At 38.4% G+C, this 23,714-nt stretch overlaps 1 protein-coding gene across 1 annotated transcript in view; it reads right to left on the bottom strand.

Moving 5' to 3' along the window:
• Positions 1 to 213: 213 nt before the first annotated feature.
• The window catches only part of LOC129283208 (ubiquitin carboxyl-terminal hydrolase 47-like), a 41,954-nt gene continuing 18,453 nt past the window's right edge, over positions 214 to 23,714 (bottom strand). Inside the window, exons 12-27 of the mRNA XM_064113893.1 lie at positions 22,999 to 23,186; positions 21,317 to 21,429; positions 20,015 to 20,119; positions 19,401 to 19,608; positions 18,727 to 18,842; positions 16,653 to 16,772; positions 15,693 to 15,819; positions 14,421 to 15,293; positions 13,898 to 13,989; positions 12,525 to 12,689; positions 11,471 to 11,586; positions 9,564 to 9,682; positions 8,555 to 8,685; positions 7,514 to 7,692; positions 6,511 to 6,582; positions 214 to 4,359 (exon numbers count right to left, since the gene is read on the bottom strand). Coding sequence (XP_063969963.1) covers positions 4,260 to 4,359; positions 6,511 to 6,582; positions 7,514 to 7,692; positions 8,555 to 8,685; positions 9,564 to 9,682; positions 11,471 to 11,586; positions 12,525 to 12,689; positions 13,898 to 13,989; positions 14,421 to 15,293; positions 15,693 to 15,819; positions 16,653 to 16,772; positions 18,727 to 18,842; positions 19,401 to 19,608; positions 20,015 to 20,119; positions 21,317 to 21,429; positions 22,999 to 23,186 — 2,824 coding nt within the window. The 3' untranslated portion in view covers positions 214 to 4,259. The remainder of the gene's footprint in view (positions 4,360 to 6,510; positions 6,583 to 7,513; positions 7,693 to 8,554; positions 8,686 to 9,563; positions 9,683 to 11,470; positions 11,587 to 12,524; positions 12,690 to 13,897; positions 13,990 to 14,420; positions 15,294 to 15,692; positions 15,820 to 16,652; positions 16,773 to 18,726; positions 18,843 to 19,400; positions 19,609 to 20,014; positions 20,120 to 21,316; positions 21,430 to 22,998; positions 23,187 to 23,714) is intronic.

Here is a 23,714-nt window from a genome sequence, read left to right as displayed (position 1 = left end):
ACTTTTCCATGACTAAATTGTTGCTTTTCATGTCTTCCCATGACATCCCAGGAGTTATGTAGAATTTGGGATGTCACAAAACTGGGAAAAATGGAAATCATGAACACCAATTAAAATAGCAGAGTATGATCAGAGTATGAGAGTTGCGAGACACGACAAACTGGAAAGCTGCCATAGCCAAGAGGTAAATGCAATTCCATGACTTTTCACAAATTTTTCTTATTCCCTGATCTTTTCCTGACTTTCCATGACCACAAATTTTTCCAGGATTTTCCATGACTTTGTGAACCCTGGAGGAGCAGTATCTAATTCAATCACTCACGATGAGAGAACTAATAGATTCATCCAGACTTTTGTTTGATTTTTCACATTCACGTCATGACGTGACCTTTGACCCTATGTTCATGTCCAACAGTCAAAGGTCAGGGGAAGATTTCATGGAGAGTTTTGTCAAAGATTTTCACCGAGTAAGTTCCTCTACACCAATCAGATGCATGGATTACAGTAGCTTATAACACCAGGGGAAATAAGATGCGCGTCTTGATTAAGCTGCTTTTGATTGTAAATGGAATGAAGTATAATGAATGATACACACATAATTGTAATGGTAATGGATCAAACAAAATATTGGAACATATTAGAACCAAAAGTGGTTTGTGAAGACTGAAATAGGAACCGAGACAGTGAAAAATATGAACTGAACATAGCAAATTTTAAAAATGAGATTAAAAAAAAAAAAAATCTTGGCAACACATTTTCAGCTGAATAATGGAATAAATCTAATGGAATAAATATGTAAAAAGCAAAATGACAAAGGGCAATAAGCATATGGAAAATAACACTATGCAAGCCAGACCTTTCAACATTTAACAAGGTGACATGATTTGCTCAACTACCTTAATTCTGGGGGGGGGGGGGGGTAGATAGTGGATTTGCTTCATGGAATACAAGACATATTCAATTTTGCACTCATCTTTGATTTGTGCAATATTGGCCTAACTATTGAAATATTTCTGATATCTCCTTCTGAGCCATGCAATATCATATCAATATCCTGAGGCAAAAAACACCTGCCTATATTAATTTTCATTGATTAGACTGAGTTTGCTTGGGGAAAATTAAAAGAAGGGTATACAAGCATGTATTGATCTGAACAATCAATATTTAGCAATTGAGTACTTGTTCAACAAGTATTTCTGTTTGCTTGATCGGAATGAGTTTGCCAAGTGAAAGTTAAAACAAGGGTATACAAACATGAATTGATCTGATGAACAATATTTAACAATTGAAGTCTGGCTCAACAGGTGACCAATAGTGCATGTATATATGTTTGACTGATTGAGATACAAAGTTTGATTTCAATAGCAGAATGGAAACAAAATGCATGTAAACATCTATCAGACCGAACAACCAATATTTACCAATTGAATTCTTGCTTACAAGTTACCAATTATGCCTCTACATGTATATATGTTTAATTTATCCGACTGAATCATTTGGTAAGAGAAAATTAAAACAAAGGGCAAAAAAAAATGTTATCAGATTGGACAAGCAATAGTTGGTAATTGAAGTCTTTGTTCAACAAGTTACTCATTTTGACTGTATACACAGAGCTGCCAACCCGAAGAAGGACATTTCAGTATTTTAAAATCTGAAAATCAGTATTAAAACATTGAAGGTAAAAGAAAACTTGATAAAGAGTTGCAGCGGCACTCGAAAGCTCGTGAACTTGTAAGCTAGTGAACACTTTTTGCGAGAGTGATCACAAATTTCCTTGTTGACCATAGTAGATTGCGAGACAAATGAATACCCTCTAGCGATTAAAAGAAAGTAGTTGCAGCAAATGATTACATCATTTTTACATGTATTTCATGACAAATTCTTTTAAATAAAGGTTAATGGTCACAATATTATCATTGATCTACATCTGGTATATGTATATGAATGTAAACTTAGCTGATTTCATGTGAAATCATGAAATCTTAGCCAAAAAAAAAACGATAATTCTGATGACCAATAACACAGAATGGCATATGTGGGACAGTGTATTAAAATCGCTTGGAAAAATACCTGACATTTGATGGAATTCTGTGCTTATGTTGCTCATTTCTCAGCAATTACACATTTCCTTCTAGAGCTATTTGGCACATACATGTACATGTATTTTTTGTATTTATCCATACAAACACTTTGGTGGTAATTTTAATGGATTCTATTTGAACTCATTTTGAGATTATTACTGCAACTGGTATTTATCTTTAAACCAAAAATTTAGGAATCAGTATTTTGCATGAAACCATCAGTATTCTAATTTTCCAGTACTAAATACTGAGAATCAGTACTAGTTAGCAGCTCAGTATATATGTTCGATTGATTAAGACAAGTTTGTTTTAGGAAAATGAAAACAAGCATTTACATGTAAACATGTATCAGACTAAACAACCAATAGTTGGTATTTGAAGTCTGGCACAACATGATACAAATCAAATTTCGCTGTAAGTGCAAGAAACTTATTTGTATCGATTACAAAGAATGGTTGCAACTTTTCTTCGCCATGGAAACCTTCAATAGCTACATGTACAGTAAAATTGGACTAAGCTATGGCAGGCCAGTGATGTCATTGTTTACTCTTACTGTTGGTTTCATAATAAGCCCCAAAGTCATTGGGGGCCGGGGTTGGTCTAATTTCCATCTTAGTTTGCAATGCTTTCAATCAAATATTTAATGGCTTGGTCCCATGGCACTTACAGATGCAGAGAGGATGTAAAACGGAAAAGAATCTCGCCATCTGTTGGAAAACGTTATGTATCCGTTTGTGTACTCTTTGCATACATTCATGTATTTCATACGCTCTATATCCATCGAGCATCCGTCCACAGTGATTTCATTGTTCGCCCATTTCGTCCATTGTCTGGAGCGGATGAAAACGGATGGAGCCGCCCCGAAATCTTGCTTGTGCGCTGTATCTGTTATGGGTACATTCTGTGTCCATAGCCAGTGGGACCAGGCCTTAATGTATTTCTACTGTATCTTGAAGATGTCACACTAGAAATTATCAGTCACTGTCCATGGCATATCATTTGCGGGTTCCATTGCTACCTGTAGCGAGCGGTATTCTGAAAACGCTTTTCTTTTTCTTTTTCCGATCTTTTGCTATCTTTCCGCCTTTACAACCTACACATATGGTGGGTGTGTAAATTTATAACTTGCGCATATAATACCAACACAAGCTCAAAGATAAGAACATGTGGTATTTAAAATTTTGTGCATGTAATCACCCCAGTAATTAGTATACACGCAGTGGGCACACTACTCTCTCGAAATCAGGAACACTTTTTTTATTAGTTAAACTGCCCAGATTAAGTGTATTTTGGTTGGTAATATCTAAAAAATGGGCGTGTTGAAGATGAGAAAAGGGCAGTCCTAATAGAGATAAAAATGTGTTAAGAAGATTTTCAGAATATCGATGTGCAATGTTTTTAGCGTCTTCCTATCTCAGTAAGATACATGTAAGAATGTTTTCAGAATACCAACCCTGGTTTTTATCTCGCTAACATGGTGTATAAATCAATGCACTCTTCTTTCGTAGTGTTTTGAACTTCAGGTTTGGGGAAAATTCAGAGATGTCATACTAGAAATTACCACAGTATCAGGTACTTTCTATGGCATAACATACATGTGTATACAGGTGTCAATGCTAAATGTACCTGGTACAATCTTAACTAGAGATGCTCAGCGGGTCGCGCGGCTGAGCACATGCATTCCCCGAACCCAACGTGTCATCCGTCATTGCGATATATAGAGCTCACACAGAAATTTGACAAATAAAATAAAATTATCATGACGACAATGACCCTGCCCACATTTTGCTTGTGGGTATTCTTCTTTTACAGTGTTTTGAACGAATTGTTTTAGGGTAATCAAAAAGAGATGTCGTTCTATAAATTATCACTTCATCAGGTACTCTCTGTGGCATAACATTTAAGGACTAAACCTGGTTTCATCACTCCCTGGTATAATCTTACTCCTTAATTCGTGTTAATTATGGCGCTAAAGTACAATATTATCATGCTTCATCACCATCTGGCATGATCTTGCAAATCAGTGTTAAAATATTAGGTGTTACATATGGTGTTTGTAAGACTGTGGTTTTAGTTGATTGCACTGTATGGGGAGGGCTATCGGTGTAGATCTTCAGCGCTCTCTCCTTGCTAATCAGTGTTAAAATACTGTGTTACCTATGGTGTAAGACTGTGGTGTTAGTTGATTGCACTGTATGGGGGAGGGCTATCCGTGTAGATCTTCAGCGCTCTCTCCTTCCGAGGCGAATAGGTCACCTTCTGACCAGTCTTGGATAACCTAAATGCAAAGAAAGAAGATTATTTAACAGAGGGCTGGTGAGATAAATGATATGGATACTAATAGAAAGTAACAAAGATGATTTGCAGATATTGAAAGATAATCTTGATGATGTTGTTGGTGGTGGTGGTGGGCAGTGTTCTTGTGGTGGTAGTGGTTATGGAGGTGTATTGGCGATGATGGTGATGATGTTGGTGATGATGGTGATGATGATGGTGATGATGATGATAATGATGATGATGGTAATGATGATGAAAATGATGACCATGATGATGATAATGGTGATGATGAGGATGAAGATGATGATGATGTTGGTGATGATGGTGATGATGTAGGGACAGTGATTTTCCGCGATCACGGAAAACGGACGGAATTCACGGAAAGGGCCTTTTGAAACGGAAAGTGGCATTTCAAACGGAAAATCATGGAAAATGTATTTTCCCTCAAAATACACAGAATAGCAACAGAAATTACTCCAAAATCACAACAAAATGAGAATATTAAATGGCCACAAAACACGATCTCACTTCGCTACTATCATGACAATTCACACATCGTGACTGCACTCGACATCAGCACACTCGATTGTACCCCGCGCCGCACCCGTACCCGGCCGGCCGGGTTGGGCTTCACATGCACACATATCGTTCAACTACACGGTCGTGTGTTGCTGCCCTCTATGTTTGAAGATGTAACAGAACGATATCGTGGTCTTAAAATCCAAGATGGCGGATTGGCTAAAGCCGTTGACTGATGATATCGATGTCCAAAAAAACCCCAAATTATCGATGAAATATCATTTCACCGTGAAATAATGCTAATAATGTGAAAGGTGAGGATGTATGCATGCTAAATGGGTTTGTAAAAATATTTCATGCACCCGCATAGATCCGATTAGAACGGATTCTATTGTGTTGTTGGTACAGTAGCAGATACAAATTTTGACCAGTGCGAGTGTACGTGTTGTGATTTTGCTATTCAATGTGTAAACGGAATTGTCACTTTTCCGTGTGTACAAAGTCTATGGGGAAACGGAATTTCCGTTTTCTGACATGCTGAAACGGAATTTGAGATTTTCTGAAACGGAAAAGGCAATTTTTGGAAACGGAAAATCACTGTCCCTAATGATGATGATGGCAGAAGTGATGATTATCATGACGATGATGATGATGGTAATGATGATGATGATGAAAATGATGATGACCATGATGATGATAATGATGATGGTGATGATGATGAAGATGATGAAGATGATGATGAAAATGATAAAGATGATGATATTGATGATGATGATGGTGGTGATGATGGTGATGATGAGAAGATAATGATGAAGATGATGGTGATGATGATGATGATGGTGGTGGTGGTGGTGATGATGATGACGATGATAATAATGATGATGAAGATGATGAAGATGATGAAGATGATGATCATGATGACAATGATAATGGTGATGATAATGACGATGATGATGATGGTGATGATAATGACGATGATGATGGTGATGATAATGATGCGGAGATGATGATGGTGATGATGGTGATAATGACGATGATGATTATGATGATTATGGTGATGATGATGGTGATGATGGTGATAATGAAGATGTGTTGCTGCTGCTGCCGATAATTGTGATGATGATGACATAAATTATCATTATTATTTATTTGGCGTCACATGTGCATGGGAGGCGACAAGCGAACTATGACCTGCAGGTCTTTCCTCCCAATATAACTGATGTGGAGTGCAGGTGGACCACTACACCAGGGTTTCCCCCCTACTCTGTTTATATGAAAAGTGCGGTGGGTTCTTAAAATGCAAAGGTGGTTGTTGACCCCATTTAATGTCTTATCCAAGGGACGGAGTATTTCCCACAGTAACCTAGCCTGCAGGGGAGAGATGTTTACACACAACGCAGGCTTCAGTCATCCACCCAGGGTGGACTCGAACCCATGACCTTTGGTTCTACAGGCAGACGCTTTACCAACTGAGTCAACTTCACTCTACAATGGTGAAGATGATTATGGAAGTGATGATGGTAGAGAAGAGGGGGAGGGGAAGGAGGAGGACGAGGGGGAGGGGGAGGGGAGGAGGACGAGGAGGATGACAAAATAATGAATCAACATGACATTAATCTACATGACTGCATACCTTGCATTTTCTTTCTTCTGTATCTCTCTTTTCTCATCTTCTTGTAGCTCTTTCAGCTCCTCCCGATTGTCTCTGATAAAAAAAAAACAAATCAATACACAATTCAATCTTGGAACTAAAGTCAAACTTGTCAAGTAACTAAATCAAGTCAGAACAAGAGTGTCGCTAAGGCGAGCACATAATACGCCCGCCTGTAACGCAGAAAATGGAGTTATTGGTCAAGCAAGAAAAGTAGAAGGTGGCGACTTCACCTTCGACTGTCTGACCTCAAAATCAATAGAATTTCTGGGATCTATGCTAGAATCATACACACCAAATTATATGAGTCTATAGGTTAAGTAAAACTAAAGTTATTGTGTTTACACGGACTTCAGAAGGGTAAGATGAAAACATGTCACTGTGACCTTGATCTTTTGACCTCAAAATCAATAGGCATCCTGGGATCCAGGCTAGTATCATACACACCAAATTATTTGAGCCTAGGTTAAGTTAAACTGAAGTTATCGCGTTTACAAGGAAAAGTTAACGGACGGACGGACAGACAGACGGACACCGAGCTTGATACCATAATACGTCCCCTCTAGACGGGCGTATAAAAAAATCCATTAATACCACATAACATTAAGTAAAGTGATAGAAATACATGTAATACTCCCAGTAGATTCATGAGGAGAGTTCAAATTGATCTTTATTTGAGATCATCTTCAGGAACTGAATATGTACAAGAAAACAGGCACTTCAGGGAACAAGTAAAAAATATGTGGAAAGGGGAGGGGCAGAGATTTTATTTTAGAAGAAATACCCAAACAACAACTAATACAAGTTTGGAGATGGGGTCATTAACATGAAGCTCAGAGACTGTTCTGGGCGATTGTTGTACTATTCAATACTTTGTAAACTGCTCTTTATCAGCTTCATGTTATGTACACTAAGGGTCAGAACAAGACCTTTGTAATTTTAACCACTGTATTTGAATATACATGATCAAATGAGGAATTTTCACCTGTAGTAAATGACGGTCCCATCATCTGTGATGTAGAGAGGCCACGTATTAAGTGCAGTGACCCTAGGCTCCCATTCCAAGTCTGTATTCATCTCTAGGAGGGAGATCTCGCAGGGGAACGTCCCCCGACCCTTGGCAAACTCGATGCTCTCCACGGGGATTCCACTAATGTCTGCCAGCTGGAGGAAGAGATTGTGATGGGAGAAGTAGATAAACCATCAAAAATAGCCATGCAATATGAAAAAAATTATGATCAGGGGGGTGTTTCACAAAGATTTAAGTATGACTTTAATGACTTAAATGCCTAGTCGCGTTGGTTATGAAAGGCATGGCCGCATTGGTCAGATCATCCAAAGAGGACGCACACTACTGCGTATTGATCTATAAGATTGCACGTTTCATATCGTGTACATGCCGGCATTTAAGTGCAAGTCACACTCAAATCTTTCTGAAACATCCCCCCTGGTGTGCAAGACAAGAAAAAGAAAATGAATTTTCTCTGTCAGAACGATTTAGCAGTATATATACAAATGTTATATATTTTTCTTTTTTCCTTTGATTTATGTCTAATTTTGTCTCTAATCGTTCTAATCACTCATAACTGCTTTTGTATGACATGACTTTCCTGATTCAATAAAAAAAAAGAATATGTCAAATCTGAAGGGGGACTGATGGGCCTCAGGGGGGGGGGGGTGGACTGAAATTCTTCGTAAAATTACTCAAATTCCAAGTTTTTAATACTATTTAGGATAGAGATCTCGCAAGGAGACATCCCACTACCGTTTGCAAACTGGACGCTTTCCATATCTGATCCCACTTTTATCTAAAAACTAGAGAAAGATCAAGAGATACATGTAGTGATGAGAAAGTAAGTATAAAAAACAGCCATGAAATATTGTGTCACTCTGTACTGCAAAAGTATCTGCAGTGCAACATGCTGGCCAAAAATATATTCATTATTGCATCAATTGACTGTTAACATTTTTTTTCTCTACTACCTCCTGTAGGGACATGTATGAAGATTATTTCTTTCAAACTTACTGCTGCCTTGAGGTCCGTGACATTGGTATCGTCAAGAATCACTTCCTCAAAGGGATCTAGCTTCATCTCTGAAGGGCGCCATCGCCTGACATACAATGCCAGTTGAGATGACGACTGCACCTGCTCCGGTCCTAAAAAAATGGATACAAATGACAGAACTCAAATACTACTCTTCCTTGAAAGTATTGTGAATATGTCCCACCCTCATGTTCAGTGAAAGAAAACTTTTAATTATGAGGATAATTAACCTAAAGCTATTTAAGAAAGTTTAGTTGATTACTGTATCAATAAAGCGGAAGTTCACTCTGAAGAAAAGTTTGTTGTAAAAATAGCAGAAAAAATAATAACAAATATTGGCGAAGATTTGAGGAAAATCTATTAAAGATTAAGAAAGTTCTTAGAATTTGAAGTTTTGGATATGTGACATCATAAACGAGTAGCCGCCCCATTTGTTGTGTAATATAAAATGCATTAAAAACAATTTTTATGGTTCGTGATGACTTATTTTTGTTTACTTTTTGGGAACAGCCCGTTGAAATAAATGGTCTATTGATATACTGAAGGTACAGTAAAAGGCTATTTTCGATTTTCTGAAAAAAATGATGTTTCATTGATTTTTTTTGGTCATACAATATGTACATTACGAAAGCTGCTCGCATATGACATCACAAATCAAATAATAAAATTTCTAAAAACTTTTTCATTCTTTGATGGATTCTTTCAAAGCTTCAGCAATATTTTAAAATATTTTTTCTGCTATTTTTACAATAAAATTTTGTCAGGGTGAACTTCCCCTTTAGTATAGCATCCTTCATATTAACTGGTAGGCAAATCCTACATGAAACTAATGCAACATAAAACAGATACTATACGCATATTCTTTATAACTCTTTCTTTTAACATATTTCATATCCTCTGAAGGGCTTTGCATCAAAAGTTATTAGAGTAAACCACAAAATGTGGTTACTCTGTCGAGTATGGTATCAAGAATACATGATGATTATCTTACTATCTAGGAGCTCCACAAAGACTTCCCAGTTGGTGAAGATTGGGATGTCTTCTTCGTAGATACGATCGTTGAGGAATATAGTGGCAGGGTTCTTCCAGGACTTCTTCCGTAAACGTAACCTGCACAGGTAAAGAAATACATGTATACAATATTATACAACTCACAAGAATGTTCTGTAATCTGATTGGTCCAAATCGGACATGATATTCGGCGTATTGCACTATTGCATCCAAAATGCACTATCCTGCACTCTGACGTCCTACCAAATGTACTATCCTGCACTCTGACGTCAGAGTGCAGGATAGTGCAAGGTCTGGAATTATCTAGAAATTAGATCAAATATAGCATTCAGGGCACTCAGTAACATGGGGGGGGGGGGGTGGTATAAAACAAACAATGCATGCATTCTTGTGCATAGAGGACCTAAATAATGAACTTGTGTGCTTGACTCACCAAATGGATATACTGCACTCGGTCCTGCTGACCTCGGTGCCGTTTATCCATTGGCTCTTCTCGCACATCGTTCATTATTTGGCCCTGCATGCACGTGCTTACGTGCATTATTTGTAAACAATCTATACTGGAAGACCTGTTTATGACTGAAGTTCGAACAGGCAACAAATTTATTCAAGCAGTTGTTCACTTCTACAGAAGCACAAAAGAAAGTATGGCAGTATGTTGCCTCTGAAATCCGCCATTCGAAGCCGCAAGTAATTTCATGGGGAAATCTGAGGAGTGATTTTTTGGAAATAATCATTTATATTAATATTCCATCTTTTATATCAATAAACTGGAATTTGAACACATGATAAATCATCAATACCCTAGTGATGTTGCTCCAAGAAATTTAGCCAGATTTGTATCAAGTAACCTTTAATTATTGAAAAGTAAGAATTTGACCTTTATTGAAACCAGATTTTGACACTTTTATGATCAATCCCGACAAGTGAAAATTGAACATGTGGTCGTTAGAGTATTGTTGTTCATTATTTCATTGTCAGATTAGAGTCCATACGTGAGTAAATTTGAGTCATATTTCAGAAAATATTTCATCATTTATTTTTGCATATACCCCCAAAAAGTAGGAACTATCTATTGCTCATAAGCAGATCAAGATGCAGCAATAGAAGTTACTGTATATGGATACTTGTTATTTGATAAACAATCCTCATCTCAAAAAGATGACCACATAATGAAACTAGTCATTAGTACATGTACCAAACATTAGCAAATTTTCCTGTTAGTTGAAATAAATGACATGTGACATGATAGATTTCAGCCAATAATTTGATTACGATCCACATAACCATTTCATATTATTTTATATTAACTGGCCTGTCTAGAGGTACATCTCTTCCACACTTTTTCTTTAGGTAAATATCATTTAATATCAACTGACCTGTCTAGAGGTACACCTCTTCCACACTTTTTCTTTAGGTAAATATCATTTGATATTAACTGACCTGTCTAGAGGTACATCTCTTCCACACCTTTTCTTTAGGTAAATATTATTTGATATTAACTGACCTGTCTAGAGGTACATCTCTTCCACACCTTTTCTTCAGGTAAATATTATTTGATATTAACTGACCTGTCTAGAGGTACATCTCTTCCACACCTTTTCTTTAGGTAAATATTATTTGATATTAACTGACCTGTCTAGAGGTACATCTCTTCCACACCTTTTCTATAGGTAAATATTATTTGATATTAACTGACCTGTCTTGGGGTACATCTCTTCCACACTTTTTCTTTCAGTAAATATTATTTTATATCAACTGACCTGTCTAGACTATCTCTTCCACACTTTTTCTTTCGGTAAATATTATTTGATATTACCTGACCTGTCTAGAGGTACATCTCTTCCACACTTTTTCTTAGGTAAATATCACTTAATATCAACTGACCTGTCTAGAGGGACGTCTATTCCACATTTCTTCTTGAGTTCTGGAAGGAGTTCTTTCTTTGACTGTAAGACAGTCATACCTTTGGCAAACACCCAATCAAAGAGATACCTGATTGGCTGTGGAAAGACAAAACAAAGTGGATACCAATAATAATATAGTACACAGTATCTACACGTATATAATGCCATTTATCTACCAGTAGTTGCCAATTTAATACTGATCTGATACTGTCCCTTTATTAGACTCCTGCTGAGTTTGAAGACTTCCCCCCCCAAAAAAAAAAAAAATAAAATAAAATAAAATGTGACCAGCCACCTCAAAACCAACAACAAATCACCAAAAGCCCAAAATGGATTTTGAGATCTTTTATATTGGGATTGAAAAGTGCATCCAAAGCTTGAAAATGATATATTACTTGTCCGAATTGATCAACAATAACCCACTCAAGTACTTGATTGAATGCAGAAGAAATGTATCAAGAGCTTCAGAAAAAAAATAGAGAGAAAACAAAAATTTGAAGTTTGGGGTTCACTGAAGCATGAAATGTGCTTACTGGGCAATCTTGGTAAATTTTCCAATCACTCCACAGAACATGGTGCCAAATTAACATTTGAATCTTGTATTCTATTCAACTTCACAACTTCAAATTACGACAGTATTAAAGCAAATCATTCTTTCAGATAAGCCATGCTCTTTGAAGACCAACCTATCTTGGCAATTTACAGAGAAACTTCCTGGCAACTCTTTTTTGCTTTGGTCACATATGTACTCTCACAATAACAGATCAAATAATTATGAGTTAACTGAAAGTTGATGCAATACCATCCCTTCCTCAATGCTCAGCCAACACATAATTTGACAACTATCCCAGAAGAAAACATGTACAGTTACAATAATTGATCAAATCTAAACTCACCTCATTTGAGTTAATCTTGTAATTGATGGATATTGACGCGATACTATCCCTTCCTCAGTGGTCAGGCAACACGTAATTTGACAACTATCCCAGAAGAAAACATGTACTGTTACAATAATTAATCAAATCCAAACTTACCTCATTTGAGTTAACTTGTAATTGATGGATATTGACCCGATACTCTCCCTTCCGCAGAGCTCTACCCAGTTTGATAACTATCCGACTATCGTCGCTGTACGATTGCAATGTCTCGTTCAATCGGATACTCTCAAACTCTTGATTGTTGGCATACACTCTGTAGACCTGTAACCAATCATATAATAATTGAAATAATACAATGAATTCATATAGCCCAGCAACTACATAGGAAGGATGTTCGTCCTTGCGAAGATGACCACAACTTCACAAATTCTTGCGGGTTTGAAGATGGCTGAAGAGACCAATCCTCACCCCAAAAAGTCTGGTGCAGTGGGGACAATCAACAGCCGGCAGTGGGGCAGGCAAAGTGCTCTGTCTTTTCGACATAGATAGGCCTATACTCTACTGCGCTTTGAGCCTCCTACTGCTAAAGGCCGTCACATCGTTCTGCGCAAGCCTTGCGTGTGACTTTTTTTGCTACCCGCAGGTTACCCGCATCGACAGTATCTTGCACGCATCTCACACGCAGTTGCCCGTGGGAGCATACGCAAGTCTGACTTTGTTGCGGGTGAGTTGCGGGAAATCACCCGCAAGGCTTGCACGGAATGATGTGACAGGGCCTTAAATACATATATTACAAAATTCTTCACCTTAAGAGTTGGGACTAGAACAAACAATTCAACAATATATGTAATACAAAATGACATCAACCTACTAAAAATGCTTAACCAAAAGAGATGGGACTTCCATGACGAATTAAAAACAGGGACAGGCGGCATCATTTTAATTTCATGGGGAGTTGTTTCCACAGTTTGCGAACTGCAAAGCTATAAATGCAATCTCAATGAGTTGCCTTTATTTTTTTAGTGGAAGGTAATTTCAAGAGGAGCCTATCAATGGAACTTTGCAGGTTATGTGTGGTTTGGTTGTATTTTCAGGGAGAACAATTTTGTAAGATAAAAGGTAAAAGAAAGAAGCTGCAGCAAATAATTATTTCATGAGAAAGTCTTTTAAATCAAGATTACTTGTCATCATGTTGTCATGTATGTAGATCTGGTACATTAATGTAAACTTATCTTTGTAAAATCATGAAATCTTAGCTCAAAACAGAATTCTGATGATCAATAAACACAGAAAAGCATACATGTACATGTATGTGTGGAGAATACCCGACATTTGATGGAATTCTGTGCTTATTCCGCTAATTTTTCAGCAATTACGCATTTTCTTCCTGAGCCATTTTGACACATACTATTTTTATTTAAACACTTGGGTGACCATTTTATTGGATCCTGTTTGAACTCATATTGAGATCGTTACCACTATTGGTATTTATCTTTATAGCCTTAAAAACTTTATTCCTTGAAACCTACCTTGAAATTGAGTGCTGTTGTTCCTACGTGTGTTTCAACGCACGTTTTGAAGAATCCTAAGGACATCCGCCTGTCAAGGTTTACCACTAACACTAAAAGATAAGCAATACATCACAAAGTTAAGAGACTGTCACATCAGGGCCCGTTGCATAAAAGTTTTTATTAAGGTAACTTTGATATCCAATGGTAACTACCATGGTAACGATGATCAACAGCCAATCAAAATCAAGGATTCCATGGTAGTTACCATTGCATGGCAAAGTTAGCATAATAGTAACTTTTATGCAATGGGGCTCTGATGGGTGCTTCAAAGAGCTATTTGTAGGTTACTTGAACAATTTAATTTATCTCTTCAATGGGAAACATGGCAGATGTAATACTGCTTGAATTACTAAATGATGGAGTCATCCATGCTGAACATAACAATAATTGTGCAGTGATTGTGAACAGTTCAATTTTGCAGTCCACCACATGGTTTATCACATGAACGAAAGGGTTGGGTAAAAATGAAAATTCCTCCTACCTCTGCCTTCCTCCGTATCTGAGAGTTCTAAAGGCTTGAAGTACCAATTCTTCTTCTTCCTTTGCGTTCTAACCGCATCACTGAGTTCCTGATCTGAGTCTACATTAGGGGGTTCAGCATACCCTAGAGGGGGTCCACTAGGACCAATAAAGCCCGGCTCCATCCCGTCTGCACCCCTATCACACGACTGATCCACCGCGTCCCTCCGCCTATGAATAGCGTCCATGATTTGAGGGTTGAGAGGTCCCGGAAGCGGGCTCATGGCCCGGGGACGAAGGCTGCCCGCGTCGGGCACCTGCAGCTTCCCGCATTCTGTGCAGGAAGCCGCAGCCTGCGATTGCGACGCCACCGGCAACGTCAAGTGGCTCTTGGCGATTTGTCTCTGGCTAGATAAAGAAGGGACTCTGGGGGCGCTTTCCCCTTTGTCTCTGTGACTTGCATCCTTGGGCGGATGTGTAGGCATTAAATCGCTCGCAACTGGCCTTGCTGCATTTAACGCATCAGTTAATTCTTGAGCATTCAAAGGGTCCACAATGCTTTGCTTCTCTTTTAGACTATCACACCCGCCATCGGGTTCCCCACGGAGTTCATCTCCTAATACATTATCATCCTCTCCTGGTTGTTCATCTGTAAGACGAGCTTCGTTCAGTGACACAACTCCACTGTCCGTTTCACTACCCACTAAATTCACACCGTTCTTCTCCAGCGGGTGATCGTCGCTCAGCGTTGAGGAACTTCCTGTTGGGCTCGGCGTTGGGATTTTGTTGGGAGAGAGGCCTCCAGTCTCCACTTGAAGGTCGGAGAATTTCTCCGCCACCGAGTCTATTGATGAACTCGTCTCTGACACTTCATCTTTGGAACTGTCTTCCTCTTCTAAATCAAAGAAGAAAAAAATATTTGATTATCTGGATAAAGCTCAATTCGTTGATGACAATAATTAATTTCATCATTACAACTATAATCATCATCATCATCATCATTATCATCATCATCATCACCATTACCATCATCATCATCACCATTACTTTCGTCATCATCATCATTATTAACATCATTATCATCACCATCATCATCATCTTCATCATCATCATCATCATCATCATCATCACCATCACCATCACCATCACCATCATCATCATCATCATCACCATCGTCATCATCATATAGTCATCATCATCATCACCATCATCACCACCACCATCACCATCATCATCACCAACATCATAATCATCATCATCATAACCATCATATCCACCATCATCCGTTTCTCACCTCCTAGCGGTGGTGGTAGTGATACAAGAAGACGGATTGTGTTGGCATATCTATCGAGTAGGGTGTAGAGCTGGGAACTTGGAAATTCAATATCCACATCTTCCAGACCACTTGCTTCAACAAACACCTGGGATAGCATAAATGTATTATTATATTAATAAGTGTACATATAATAATAGCCAATTTTTATCAAGCGCTTTTCCCAGAATGGCTCAAAGCGTGTTACAGCATATTATTACCCCGGTCATTGGATTCATTTTAATCCCGCACGAAAACTGCACAATTTCCACTCCCTGGGGAGCATTCCTTGCATTCATCGCAGCCTCATGGCGCTGGCAAAATCAAACATACAATATCTTTTGCATCCTACCGGGTACCCATTTAGCACCTGGGTCGAGAGTGGCAAAGTGTGGATTAACGCCTTGCCAAAGGACGCTAGACCGCGGTGGGATTCGAACACACGACCCTCTGTTGACAAGGCAAGAGTCAGAACCACTACACCACGGCTCTTCCACATATACCAAGACATTCTACACATGTTCTATTGACAAATCATTAAGTCACTAGAAACTCATGACAGATGTCAGTGCTAGCTTACACGGCATTCACCGCAAACTTTTGGCCACCTCTAGTCCAATTAAGCTTTCATGCAAAAGCCCCTTTCAAAGATAACTGCGAGTATGAGAACTTGCACTCCTTATCCCTTAATACTTTTGAAAGAATATTAAGTATTTGTGGAGAAAATTTACCCTATTGACATAAGAAACCAAAGTGCAGCATTAAATAGAAAATCCATTTTGTCTTATGTTAAAATTGAATGCAAAAAAGACAAGCTCGAGCCTGATGTATCCCTGAATCAAAAGTCTAATGCAACTATAGTTTGTACCCCTACTATCGTTAAATATGTTTTTAATGCCCTGGAAGAACGTACAAATACACAAAAAAAATTGGTGATACTACCTTATTGCATTTACTGAATCCCTCTGATTTCAGATTCTTGCTAGGGACGGTGAGAAGACGAAGCTCGTTGTAGTATTTCTCTAATACCAGGCGCATCTTACTGGATGATAGACCGGTTAACTGTGGAGAAAATAGATGGGTGCTCAGGACTAATTTAATTATCCCCTAAACAAATTGAAATAGCCTCCATAAAATACTTTTTTTGCTTCTCATTCCAAATGCTTGCATGAAAATACAAATTGGAATTTTGAACAAATAGAAGCTGGAAAATACAACACTTTGGCAGAAAAAAAGGGTCAAATAATTGGTCTTAGAACACCATTTAGCCTAAGTGATGACAGGAACTGTTTATAAATCAATTTTTTTATTTGACAGAGTAAAAAAATTAAGAAGTGAAAATTAGCCTGGGCAGTAGACCAAATGACAATTAGACCAAGTAGGTATAGTACTAAAGGTAGTGCAGACCAAATGGCAATTAGACCACAATAATAGTAGACCAAATGGGTTTAGGTCACGTGGTGATAGATTATCCGAGAAGTTAACCCACTGCTGATAAACCAATTGAGTACACCTTAGACCAAAGTGATAACAGACCAAACAGGTTTAGCTCATGTGGTGTTAGATTATCATAGAAGACCAACTGTTGGTAGACCAAGTCAGTATCCCTTGGAAAAAATTGGTAATAGACCAAATGGGTTTAGACTATGTGGTACATGTATTAGACCAGCTGAGAGGTAGACCAACTGATTGTGGCCAGAAAGATGTAACCAGAAAGACGCATCCTTCCGGAGTCAGGTGTACCTCAAACTTTCTCAAAGATACACTCTTTCATGTCTTTCAGCAATATACAGTGCGTCCCACAAAAAACGAAACCGAGATTTAGCGATGATTTATCATAACTTAATCATAAATACAACAGACAAATGACCTACCAATGTAAAGCTTAGAATCCCTTCTTTCATCTGATATTATTTCGATTATTCCTCATTCACGCATGAGTGAGCAAAAACAATTTGAAGAAAGGATACCAAAAACTCATTTGGCGGGGGGTATCTGAATTTCAAAAAGAAAATCACATGCCTAAAAAGTTCAATATCTGCTCTTTTATTTGATACCTTAATCACAGAAAATGGCCAAGAAGTAAAAAAGTTATGTTCCCTCGAAACAATGCTTGTATTTCCATAATTTCATGAAATAAACGTGTTGTCACCCGTTTCCCACAGAAGCTATCGCACGGTTAACAAAAGACTTAATGCATGGCTGATCGTCAACAAAACGGAGTGTCGAGTGAGCCTGGACGCTAGCCTGTAAAACCTCTTCATTTTATGAAATTGTTGAAATTCAAGCCTTATTTCAAATAACCAGAACTTTGTTATTTATTGACCATTTTCTGTAATTGAGGTATCAAATCAAAGAGCAGGTATTAAACTTTTCAAAAATGTGGTTTTCTCTTTGAAACCCAGATACAGCCCGCCAAATGACTTTTTGGTATCACCTCTTCAAATTGTTTTTGCTCACTCATGCGTGAATGAGATATAATCTAAGTAATTTCAGAGGAAAGAGGAGAGTCTAAGCTTTACAATGGTAGGTCATTTGTCTATTGTATTTGTGATTAAGTTATGATAATTCATCGATAAATCTCGGTTTCGTTTTTTGTGGGACGCACTGTATATCAGTCAGGGAAGCAGTTCACAATAAGATTTTTTTAATAATTCCGACAAGTCACGTTTCATTAAATAGTTGCCATAGTAAGAATGCTTCTCAGCCAATCAAATTCAAGGAAAGTTGCCAGATCAGGGGAGCGTTTCATGAAAGGACTTGTCGGACGTTTTATTCGACAAGTCCCATTTTATCTGACAATTACCATAGTAAGTGTCAGACCAGGAAAGCGTTTCATGAAAGGACTTGTCAGACGTTTTTATCCGACAGTTGCCATAGTAACAGTGCCTCACAGCCAATCAAAATCAAGGAAAGATGTCAGATCTGGCAACTTGTTGGACAAAAATGTTGATGAAATGCTCCCCCGATTACTTGTCAGATGACAGTAGTGATGAAATGCTCCCCATTCACTTACCCCTTCAATCTGTTGTTTAAGATCTGCGATTGTCGTTTGATGGTACGCTCTCGTCGTGATGGGATTGCGGATTTCATCTTGCCTCAGGTCGACAACAAATAATTTGATCGTCACACCTACAAAAGGTAATCAATAAGATAACAGAAGTTGAAAAATCTAAGTTTAGTTTTCATTTCATTCTCCATATAGTGAATATAAATGCAATCATTGTATTGGGTATCAGTGATGTAGTCGAGGTCAATACTTCTGAGTCCTGAAGCTGCTGAAGAAAACCTTGTCCCATAGATTTTTGTACGAGTGACGCGGCCCAAGGCGTAGGCCGGCAAAATGTGGCCACAAGGCCGGCCTTGACTGCATCCCCTTTGGGTATACATAACCAATAATAAAAATCTGATTTACAAAATCACCTGAGAACATTATATGGGAATTGGGGTCAGCACAAAAAGCAATATGTCTTATAAATGTTGACCCTTACAAAAATATTAGGTAGCAAATTATTAGATATAGACATGATAAAAAAAGGGAGAAAAAAGATAAATAATCTATAACAGGCCTGCATTGTATGATGGTAATACAGTCATACACGTACATAAATACCACTCAAGGGAGATAAGAAAATGAATGTAAGAAGTGGGACAAAAAAAAAAGAGAAAATATGAAATAAACCTCCTTACCTCCTGGTTTATAGCTCTGGAATTGGTGCTCCGCTGTCCTTGTCTCCATCAGAAGGTCAAACATGTACGACCCCTTGACCCCTCCGAGGAGTTGACCCATGGGCGTGTCCTCTTCCCCCTCGTATGACCTCTCCAGCGACTCGTGAAACTCGTCATACTTGACCATACGGCACTGCTCAACGGGTATCACACCATCATATCCAAGTAACTGAAGAAATAAGAAATAAGAAAAAAATCTTAAAAGCATGTCTAAAGCTTTGGTCTAGCAACTAGTGAAACTCAGCAGACTTGACCATACAGCACTGCTCAACAAGCAAAATAACAGAACATTTCTTTACAGCCTGTCTAAAGTTTTGGTCAAGGTTCTGAAGCTTTAAACAAATTTAGCGACTCACAAAACTTATCATAGTTGTTGAGTTTGCACTGCTTATTCATGTATAATACCATTATAACTACGTAACTGAAGATACAATAGAACATATCTCTAATCCATCAACATCACAAAATTAACAAGCACACAATTCAGGCTATTTACAGAATCGATTGCAATATTTTTGTAACTTCAATCTAATACTTTTCAAAACCTTACAATCGGATCACTCTAACAACATTACCTCATGGCCACTTTGTGTAGCCTCCGTTAAAGTCCTATCCTTATGCACCTCTAGTCTTGTCTCAATGCTTTTCCCCGTCACTGGATGAACTCCAAATAGCTTGATCTGGGGATATCGTCATTAACAAGAAGAAAATGCCGGTCAGATTTTGAAGATTTTCAGCACAACCTTTCATGATACCCAGGATGGTTTTAACCTATTAGCAAGGGAGCACCTCATAAAAACAAATAGCGACTTTCATTATTTGTTATGAATTACTTAACCCTTTGAACCCGATAAGCCGGAATACCGGCTTCACCATGAACGCATATATATCCGAAAAGCAGGAATATTAGCTTCAAGTCATGTGATTCGAAAAGCAAGGGTTTTAGATATCAGGTAACCTTTAAAAATAACGTCATTTTAGAGATATTTAGTCCATAACTTCAGTTTATAATTTCATTGACGATTGGCCTTCATTTATAAGGTTTTAGCATATAAAATGAACAAAATAAACTACCCTACCAAAGAGGCTTGTGCAATAATACAAGGCCATCGCATAGTGACTATGCGTAAGCTATTGTTGAAATTTACATCCGTCAAAACAGTAGCTTTAAGAAAAAATTTGAGATTATCGTTTGTACGGGAAGCTAAACAACATCAGCCAGGGCCAGGCCGGGTACCAGCGGAGTAAGGTGCCAATGACATGGCTGGGCTCGAATCATGAGAATATGAGATCACTCATTTCAAATGTCATACATGTATTCCTTCACTTTGTTGATAATCTTGATATCTGCAAATAATTCAAAGTGAGGGTCACGACCGCCCAATTAATTAAGGGTTCAAATCACTGCACCTGATTGGCTCGGCACAATAATGCCAATCACTGACTATTCATTTCATGAAAGTTGAATGCACCCTAAGTGTTCTTGATCAAATTATGTTATCAAGTTTTTACATCCAATTAAACATACTTTGCCCACGCACAATGTATGCACTTTCTTCACTTCCAAGGGAGCATCGTCACAGAATCTGGCTTGCCAACACACAAAGTTTGCACATTCTCCTCTCCCTCAGAAGCATTGTCATGGGATTCTAGCTTAGACACACAGTGCATCACTTTCTCCACTCCCTGGGAACATTGTCAATGGATTCTGGCTTGCCCACACACAATACATGCATGTTCTCCACTCCCAAGAGAGCATTGTCATGAAAATTTGGTGCGTACACCCTGTATGCAATTTCTTCACTCCATGGGGAGCATTTCAACAAGGTATACATAAAGATAAACTTAATACAAATTTTGCATAAGGGGTAACTGACCTTGCATGTGTTTCTCTCTATCTCTCTCTGTCTCTTCTCCTCTTCTTCTTCCTGGTAGAGTCCCGTGGAGAGGTGTGATATGTGACTCGGGAAGTTCTCCGCATTCAGGAAACCTGTGCAGAGTAGAACAATAAGATGGTGATGACAGTGATACATAAAATACAGTCTGCAGTGTTCCCACAGAAATTTGAAAACAGATTTCCATGACTTTTCCATGACTTCCTTTCTGGCACAGTTTCCCAAATCAGACACGTTATGATGGCCTCCACCTCCCCTCACAGCCATCCGTTCCACCCACTATCTTACTCATGACATGTACATCTATTATCATTAGTATATATATGGGCTGTTTCAGACCAGGGTACCGTTTTCATTTCACCAACACCCAAGATTCAAAATTATCTTGAACACAATTCCATGACTTTTCCCTGACTTTCCATGACCACAAATTTTTCCAGGTTTTTCCATGACTGTGAGAACCCTGAGTCTGGAACTCCTGTTTCAATCAATCTCTTAGGATCAAAGAAACCTGGAAGCATTCCATCAACATTTTCGCAGATAGAGTTGCAAATCATACACTACTATTAAAATCATACAAAACTTAATTTTCAACCAATTAGAAATGGTAAATTGCAAATTCGTCTACTGCCAACTCGTCCACTCACCACATGGTCTACCTTCATTTAGTCTAATGCCATTCCATCCATCAACATTACGTCTATCAAAAATTTGGTCCAACAACCATTTGGTCCAATCATCACTTCACCTAATCACCAGTACATCTATTACCATTTTGTCCTATAACCATTTGGTCTAATATCCATTATATTTCCATTCATTTTGCCCAATTACATGTAACACTAAGTCCAATTAGACCAAATGGTATATGGACTATATGGGTACTGGACCAACTGGTTATTAGACAAATGGCAGTTAGACCATGTGGATAATGGATGAACTGATGGTAGACCAAATGATTGTACAAGACTTGGCAATTGGATGAATAGGCATTAGACCAAATGGAAATAAACCTTGTACCTCGGTCACATTTGCTCTACAGCGGCCGCACGGTGAGTCGAAAAAAGCGGTTTTAACATTTTTTTGTACCAGCTACATGTACATATATGTGGTTTGAATAAAAATGAATAAAAAGGCTGTTTTCGACTCGCTGTACGGCCGCCGTAGAGCAAATGTGACCGAGGTATTAGAAATTATTATACAACTCCCAAGAATGTTCTATAATCTGATTGGTCCAAATCAAATTACATGATATTCAGCGAATTGCACTATTGCATCCAAAATGCACTATCTTGCACTCTGACGTCATACTAAAAGTACTATCCTGCACTCTGATGTCAGAGTGCAGGATAGTGCGAGGTCTGGAATTATCTAGAATTTAGATCAAATATAGCATTTGGGGGAAGTCAGTAACATGGGGAGGGGGGGGGGTGTATAAAACAAACAATGCACGCATTCTTGTGCATAGAGGACCTAACTAATGAACTCTGTGCTCGACTTGCCAAATGGATATACCGCACTCAGTCCTGCGGACCTCGGTGCGGTATATCCATTGGCTCTTCTCGCACATCGTTCATTATTTGGTCCTGCATGCACGCGCTTACGTGCATTATTTGTGTACTAATGCCCTCAAAGATGCGTATTATCTGTATACTATCACTCACTAGCATTGCGAAGGGGGTCAATCTGCCTGTACATCAACATGTACGCGTTGGTTGAGCTGGTGTAAGAACTGGAGTAGTAGCCCCGGTAGTGCGTCGGCTCTCCGCCGTAGGTCTTACGGATATCGTCGTAGGTGATCCGTGTTACGTGCTGGTCGTTGAAACAGTACCACTGACCATCAGTAAAGGATCTAGGGGTAGATAAGATGAAAGGTAAGAGGGGATGTTACATACCATGCGGATTGTGTGACATGTTTACTTCCATCTCTTTTCTTTCAATTCAATTCAATTCTTTATTTCATTTCCAATACAAATGAAAGGATTGACTTTTTTTTTTAAAAGCAGTATATACTGGAGCATATGGAAAGATTTTCTTAGAATATCTCTGGCCCCCTAACAGCTCAGCAATCAATCATGTGGTTGATTTTTTTCTTTTTAACAATTGGTCATATTTATCAATGCAATCAATTTATATATCAGCCAAAAATCAATCGCTAAGCTCAGTTGCCGGGCCTTGAATAGACCTCTTTCGTCTGAAAAAATGGTAGGACTTCATCCCCCTTTGAAAACAGGAGACGGTCTCGAGAAAGTTGTCATTCTCTAGTAAAGGCAAGACACCTGTGTGCTTCTGTGCCAATCAAAACCAAGGACAGTTGTCAAGATCTGAGTACCTGAAATTGGTAAAAACTGACAAAATCCTCATTGGACATCCACAAAAA

This window comes from Lytechinus pictus, chromosome 19 (assembly GCF_037042905.1).
Source record: "Lytechinus pictus isolate F3 Inbred chromosome 19, Lp3.0, whole genome shotgun sequence".
NCBI lineage: Eukaryota > Metazoa > Echinodermata > Echinoidea > Temnopleuroida > Toxopneustidae > Lytechinus > Lytechinus pictus.
This window is presented reverse-complemented; position numbering and strand designations above follow the sequence as displayed.